General features: G+C 48.4%; 1 protein-coding gene across 1 annotated transcript; it reads right to left on the minus strand.

The window, feature by feature from the left end:
* Positions 1–4508: 4508 nt before the first annotated feature.
* LOC144097445 (longitudinals lacking protein-like) lies at positions 4509–7587 on the minus strand. Its single transcript, XM_077630168.1, has 3 exons — positions 7524–7587; positions 4735–5238; positions 4509–4631 (listed from the first exon to the last, which is right to left on the minus strand). Exons 2-3 carry the CDS (start codon positions 5212–5214, stop codon positions 4515–4517), a joined length of 597 nt encoding a protein of 198 aa, XP_077486294.1. The 5' UTR covers positions 5215–5238; positions 7524–7587; the 3' UTR covers positions 4509–4514.
* Positions 7588–7994: the final 407 nt, after the last annotated feature.

The following is a 7994-nucleotide window of genomic DNA, read 5'->3' on the forward strand; positions in this document are numbered from 1 at the left end:
CAAATTCATTACTACAGCTGCATAAAGTGCCCCATGAAGGCCTTCTGCGCTATATATTCTCCCAGTACTTGATGGTATCTTGCAAACATCTAACTACTAAAGCCATGCAATCTAAAGGCTTGAGAGCGTGCCTCGGCCTTAACAAAAACTCCCCCACAGTGGTTCTCGAGCAGAGAGCAGACGTCTCTATCAGTGCTGCTAATATGGGAGCTGCTTCGTGTCCAGGTGCAGTTTGTGGTGCGTGAACCTAGCCATCCACTTGCAGCGTACTGCATAACCGAAGTTTCCGACATTCTTCCATCGCAGCACCAGCGCCCTGTCACGTCATTCTCACCAACCTGGAAGTTTTCTGCATGGCAGATCAAGACAACCATGCCAGGCATAAAAAGCAAACCAACAAACACATGTGAGCACTTAAATACTTTGCCCATGTGCATATTACTGGATGCTGCAATGCACACTGACACAACTACACAGATAACTCCGTCACGTCCGACTCATCAGCAGTCGGCGTTGGGTTAATCAGTGCTCGCCACAATCTCAGCGACACTCGGCCACCGTACTTCGACTGAAGCTACCGGTATTGCTGGCCGCTTTGCAAGCAGCTCTCGCTTATATTCTGCAACAACCCCTTACATCATGGGCTACCTTCACCAACTGTCACGCTGCAGTACAATCATTAAACTCATCACATATTCAGGTGGGGCTCGTTCTCGACTTTAACAGGCTACATGCCGAGGCATGTGAGTTACGCCACTGTGTAGTGCTGCATTGGTTACCCGCTCACTGAGGCCTCGCAGGCAATGACTACGCTGACGGCGCATTGCAATACATCTGTGCCGATTCCCATTCCCTTTTCTCGAAGTAGGGTGCAAGACTGACGGCTATTGAATCCTTGCGGGGGGAACGCTCCCTGTGGAGTGATCCCGAGTGTCAGCACAAACTGTAACATTGAACTCATCCCACTTGTAACTTTCACATGCCACACAAATCAGATAGTCTGGACAGTAGCTGTCTGCACCAAATTCGTTTGGAATCATCTAAGAGGGTCGCCAAGCCTGCCCTATACATTTATTCCATTGGATCTGTCCCATCATTGCTGGGTGTTGTGGTCGTGCAGGTTTTTTTGATGATAATGGCGGCTGAGGAGCCGTGACGTTGCATTCGAAGAACTTTTTACTGACCGGGTCACTTTGAGGCAATCCTTGCAGGTTCTTTTTTAACATATTGTATATTTTCTGTACTTCAGAGAGGTTGGAAATTCCTTCGGAAGCACGTTGTTACATTGTCTCTTCGATTTGGCTGCACTTTCCGGACCAGTTCAAGAAGTGAAGCATGCGCCCGCCGCACTTCAGTCTTCGGTTTGCACAAGTATCAGCCTAGTGCAGCATTAGTTCATGGCTGGCTTGCACTCTCAAGTGGAAGTGCGGCTGTAGTGCAGCAATGTGGCAGTGCCCATGTGTAGGTCAGAGAAGCGAAGAAGATATGACAGCAGTCTCTAAATGAAACAAGAACAGCTCTCGATTAAAGGAGGTGAAGAATTGCTCACGGCATCCTAACTGTAAACCTAAGCGGTCAAGTTGAGTCACATGGGCAGTTTTTTTGCGCATATTCATAAACCATGGTGTGCATGCATGCAAGATGCTTTATAGTTATTGCAATTTGCTGCTTGAAAATTTTTCGTGTGGTTTGAGATCTTGGTGCCTATTGATGATGGTGGCATGCACTTCGCAGAACATCACGGGACTAGTGCAGCGAGTGCAGCCAAATCAGAGACCTATTGATACCTTAGCGGCACAGGGACTGCCTTCCTCTACCGATGTTACACATGAAAGTAAAAACTGCTGTACAGTAATATTTTGCTTATTTTCCAATTTCATTACATTGAAATACATGTTCTATAACCATTAACCTTTGCACTGCTTTTTGATTGTTGGATATGGGGGTGCACTGTGGGGCGGGGGCTGCAGTTGAACATTGGCTAAACTTAGCTGGAAACCCTCTGAAAATCGTGATTGCGAGTGTTCTGTATGCTAGATTTACTGTAGAAGTACCAAGAGCTGCACTTGTTTTCTCCTGAGCCGCTCGCATCTCTACTGTCCAAACGCAATCACATGGCTGAAAAGCATCCCTGAATAGCGAAGAAGCCAAGTCATTTGCAACGTTTAGTGCCATTGCAGACAGTAAATTCGTACTCCTACTGTTCTGGTGCTTTGTGTCGTTTTTGTCCCAGGGCGCATATTCCCGGATCAATAATGAGATTAATTACACACAATTTCATCGCAACGCCAACTGTTGAAATTTGTGGTGCCTTCAAGTGGTTGGGCAGCCATAAACAAACTGAGCCTGAACTAGCTCTAACCACAGTAGTTTTCCACAACAGCTGCCTTGGTGGTACTGAAAACGACACATCGAACATAAAAAAAACAGCTCGAAAAGAAAGCTTCACGCATTGTCAGATGGGCAGCTGCCTAATCCACTGAAACGGCTAAACCCGTGAAACTTGCCTGATACAAAAATGCTAGGGCTGCGGGAATACTGCACTACCAGAAGGTAACCACAAGTTCATTAACCGCGCATAGCCTCCCATAAAAGTTATGCCCAGGCGCTTTGGTGGCGGAGTTTTTCTTGCACGTAGCCTCATGGTTTAAGGTGTCCGGGTTTCTTAGTGCAGTAAGTTTCGCAACATAACGAGACTAGTCCGACAACCCGGTCTCAGCCCATGGCTATGCTGTGACCATGAAAGGACGGGATCACTCGCGGATCTGCAGCCCGTCGACCAGCCTTACTGAATCTAGCGTGAGCAGTTTCCATTAATGCTGCTGTAAAGAAAATTTTTTCACGAGTACAAAAACGTCGAGGCAGAGTATACAAGTCACAGCTCTCCTTCTCGAAAGCTGCTGTTTCACTGAAAAAGGGACTGGAGTCTACGTGTCTTACTTATGTAAACTCCGTAGCTCCTGCAATGTGCGACTAAGTCCTCGCACAGCAGCAAACTCGAGAGGGTTCGCGCAAGTGCCAGGGAGGAGTACACAGAACGCAAAGAAATACCTCGAACAAGTTTTATTTTGAACATAACGACGCTTGGAAGCTTGCACGTGGAAGCCAAGGTCCGCCTGCACCGGCCACAGCACCTGCACACACGCCACCCTTAACAAGGGGCACCCACCCATCCCAAACTGCTGCTACGCGTGTAGTCGGTTTGCGTGCAATGTGTTCTACGGCCAAATCCACCGGTCATTGACACTGAGCGCGAGCCTGGAAATCGAACCGAACTAATGACTAGTGAAGCTGGCCGCTCGTGTGGCGCTAGACTGACAACCGTTATTCCGCGTGTAGTGAAGTGTATAGAGACGAGCAATGAAATTATTCGTGCTGGGAATCTTGCAGCCATGCGCTCGCTCACACACACACGCACACGCACACAAAGCACGTGCGCACACAGGCATCCATTCACATTTGCTCGCCCTGTGTCAAATTCGTGTAAAAACACCAGAAACCCCACCAATTCCCTATTTATTTCCTGTTGTACAAGGCAAATACAGGGCAATACAAGCACAACTAGTACACACAGCCGGTTAAGATTAAAACCCTAAGGCGCTAGCAGTTAACCTACACAAATTAAAAAAAAGCTTGGAACTTCAAAGGGCACTGAGTGAAACTTACCATCGAAGAGGAGTCTTCACTGATGCTTGAACCGATCGCACGATGTAAAAATTGCGCACAACGCGAAAACCGAAAGCGAGAAGACCGCAGGCTAGAAGTCATCCTCGACATGGCCAGGCACCCTCAGAAAACCAGGACGCGAATGCAGCTTCTTCAGGGCCGCTCCAGGATCCAGAAAACCGAAAGCGCATCGCCACTAAGCGCCTATGATTGAACGACACATGACACCCGACAAATGACTGGACGTCTTCTGGGAAGCCTCCGTGCCGGAAGCAGCAGGCGAAAATAACTTCACTGATGACAGAGTTACAAAATAAACGGTGGTCTCGAACACAATGAGAACAAAGCGTCTCAGGGTGAAATTACAGCCCAAAGAAAGGGCAGCTTAACCAGAGACCGTCGTTCAGTGGGCCCAATGCAATTTTAGCAGCCGCACAGCACCCGGCGTTGTAGCCAAAGCTGAACCCCGAAGCACCACGGAGGCTAGGATCACCGTGGGGCAAATGTGAAGCAGAAAAAAAAGGAGAAGGTGGGGTGGGGATAAGTGGTCAGGGTCGGGATACAGACCATCAGATGGCGTCGACTGCTGATAACTGGACGGGCCGGCGATAGCAGGAATGCCAGATGCGTCCATGACCGACACGGCGGTGGACGCGCCGTCCCCGGATATTGCGGCGGTAAGATAGGCGGTGACCACAGCTGATATCGTCTGGTCATCGTAAGGTATTAAACTAGATGCCGACGGCTTGTCTACTGCAAATGACAAGTTACGGGGCGGTGTCAGCAACAGGTCCGAGAAACTTAAGCAAAACTTTTTGTTTACCTTGACTCGTGATGTCTGAAGGCAATTAAGGATGAGCAAGAACAAGTGCAGAGTTGTCGGATGTAGACACTGTGTGATGAGACTGCTGTGACTCGTCCCCTAGTGCTTGTGGTGATGAGGCAACATACGGGAACACTGGAACCTGAGAATAAAAAAGGGCGTATCATAATAGCTAAGAAAATGTTTGGCAATCGTTACGGGCACAGACTCTTAAACGAGGAGCACAGCAGCAAGACGCCACCTACGTTCTCAGTCGTCATAGATTGTTCCGCCACGTTCAAGTGCTCCACGTCGAAGTCCGCATCGTCGCCATCCACACGGCATCCGTTACCATCCACACTGGTAACAGGTGCACCATTTTTGTTCTCGTTGGCGACCTCCGTGAAAATCTTGACCTTCAGAGTTTCGGCAGTCTTGAGGAACGCCGCGATATGGTCCTGCGACACGTTTACCTCACCGCGGTACATGAAGTCGACTACCGCTTTCAAGTCCACGTAGCGCATGTCCTGCAGTATCACAATAGGGTGCTTGCAAGGATTCTCGACAAAAATCGCTTGAAAAAAGGGGCTGCAGGCAGAGAGGACGATCTTGTGTGCCTTTAGCGATAGACCTTCGCACGCCAGCGTAACGTCCACCAGCGCTTCGTTAGACAGCAGTTGCTCAAACGCGGCCAGCATGTTCGAATGGTGGCTATTCCATTTCACGCAGAACTGTTGTGATGCCATCTTGGCCCGAAGTGGTTGCCGCGGCTGCAAAGAAAAAAAAATTGCTACACGCCCCAGTAGAAAAGTTATGCTGCACTCAAGTCTGCGACACGAAGGTGCAAGCTGTAAAACTGGCTGAAAGCGCAAAATCCTCAAATTCACGTTAAAATTGCAAAGGAAGCCGACCCAAACGCCAGTGTCGGCGTCAAAAATTACAAACCCAATCGTAAAAAAAAGTGGGCCTAATATTTTTGTCGCAAGTCCGTGCGGCCTGGGGATAATTCACAATGGCGAACGCCAGGTTGACAAGACGCCACGCCTGTCTTCTGCCATTAAGCTAGCCTCCCCGCCTCCCTCCTGCAAATCTGCACTCGAACGGCCATATTGGCTTCCGCAGCATATATTTCCACTCGGCAAGTTAACGTACATAATTTTACATAGCCGTAAAAAACGCGCCTAAAAAGCTGAAACAATGAGTTCCACCACCTCAGATATTGCCAAAAATCTTGCGACTGGTCTATCAAACGCGAAATCTGCAAGCCAGATGCGGCGAAGGGCACGGAACTGAATAAAAAGACGGAATGGTGCAAGTTAACCAGTCTAACGAGACTAGACCAAATTTCTTTGAATATTCCATAACGGTCCCTTGAGCCTAAAAAAAACTCATATCCGTAAGCAGAAATTTTGAACTGTTAAGAACAGCGCTGACAAAAATTGAAGGACACTTATGTTCCAGCCTTGACAAGGAGTACACGGAACACCAGGACAATTTAAGGAAAGGACGACTGTCTCACATATCTAGGTGGACACCCCAACCAGGCCCTAAGGAAAGGAAAATGAAATGAACAACTGATTTTAAGGAAAGGAAATGACACCTGTCTCACATTTCTTGCTGGACACCTGGATTGATCAATCAATTAATCAAACACAATAATTCAATCAATCGATCAATCAATCACTCCTTAATGCTGTCACGTTAAAATCCCTTCCCTTTAGGCGTGGTTTAGGTGTCCACCGAGATAATAATTTGGTTTATGGTTTATAGGGGTTTAACGCCCCAAAGCAACTCAGGCTGTGAGAGATGCCGTAGTGAAGGGCTCCGGAAATTTCGACCACCTGGGGTTCTTTAACGTGCACTGACATCGCACAGTACACGGGCCTCTAGAATTTCGCCTCCATCGAAATTCGACCGCCGCGGCCGGGATTGAACCCGCGTCTTTCGGTCCGGCATGATGATAATTTGTTCTTTGGGAAAAGGAAATGGCGCAGTATCTGTCTCATATACCGTTGGACAGCTGAACCACGCCGTAAGGGAAGGGATAAAGGAGGGAGTGAAAGAAGGAAGAGGTGCCGGAATCCCACCGAGATGCGCCATTTTTCGCTCACGGCCAAAGACGCCGACGACACCGGCATTTCTGCGACACGAGCTCCTTAACGCTGTCGCGTTAGTATGTGCAGAAAACGCGCATACATGCTATTAACGGCAGAAAGCTGAGGTAAATCAGGAATGCAATTTTACTTGCCTGGCACCCGGTAAAACGGAACCGCAAAGCTCCCGCCCGCGCAACTACGATCGAAATTGGCGGACGTTTCGCCCCCGAACTACCCGGACAAAGGCTTTACAGCGAGGCCTAGCTATGTGCGAGGAACAGCGTCTCGCCGCCATTAGACAGGGCCTCACCAAATACACCTCAAATATCTTAGAACGGCCCTCAAATTTGTCAGTCAGGAAAGCTGAAAACGCAGCATTCACCCCCGATTGTCGCCAGGAACGCGGAATAACAGCATTTACCCCACGGTACAGTTACGGCGAGGAGCGCCAGTCGACGGCCGACACGAACGCAGTTGTCAGGAGTGTCGTAGAACTAAACAAAATACCTCACTGATACGAGAACAGTATTCCACTACGCGGAATTTGCTGAAAATACTTCGGAACGGCAGTCTAGCTTTAAAAAAAATCCAAGACGTAAAACTATCAACGGTCTTCCCGAGAAACAAAGCGCCCGACTGAAAAAAACTCCCGGAAAATGCCACGAAAACCCGTCTCAAATGGACAAATAGTTGACTAAAGCAAGAATGATAATTATACTAAGGCAAAATTTGTGAAAATTGACTCTGAACGCGTCCCAAGAGGAATCAAACACTTAAGCCTGACATACCTATAACGGTCTTCCCGAGGAACAAAGCGCTCCCGCAAAAATGCCACAAAAACCATCTAAAATGGACAAATAGTTGAATAAAGCAAGAATGACAATTGTACTAAGGCAAAATTCGTTAAAATTAGCTATGAACGCATCCTAAGAGGAATCGAACATTTAAGCTTAACATACCTGTACAAGACGGCGTTCGCGTTGCAGCGGCTCACCGCAGATGCGGCCTCACGGCACAGCGTCTTCGAGGGTACTGACGATGCAACGGCTGTCCGCCGGCGGTGCGCAAACGCCAGTGGCGCATGTAAGCGCCTCGGCCAATCAGCGTCCTCGACGTGCTGCCCTCTAATGGCGAAAACCTCAATCAACACTAAAAAAATTTTGTGGATTAGCTCAGCTAATTGGGGACATACAAAGCGAAAGATATCGGCGTTCACTGTACTCATTGTCGTTGAACTTGACAGTGTTCTAGACGGCGATGGCTTTGAGCAAAGGAAGGGCATATAACTGGCTCCCTGGATTGAGCTTTGTTTCGTGGTGAAAGATGTACAATGAATGAATAGGCGCTGGCAGCGTTGTGGCTGACATGCGGCACTGCAGCAATACCTAGGCCGCAGCGTTCATTTAGTGATCAACCTCTCGCGATCAACC

The sequence above is a fragment of the Amblyomma americanum genome, chromosome 1 (assembly GCF_052857255.1).
Source record: "Amblyomma americanum isolate KBUSLIRL-KWMA chromosome 1, ASM5285725v1, whole genome shotgun sequence".
NCBI lineage: Eukaryota > Metazoa > Arthropoda > Arachnida > Ixodida > Ixodidae > Amblyomma > Amblyomma americanum.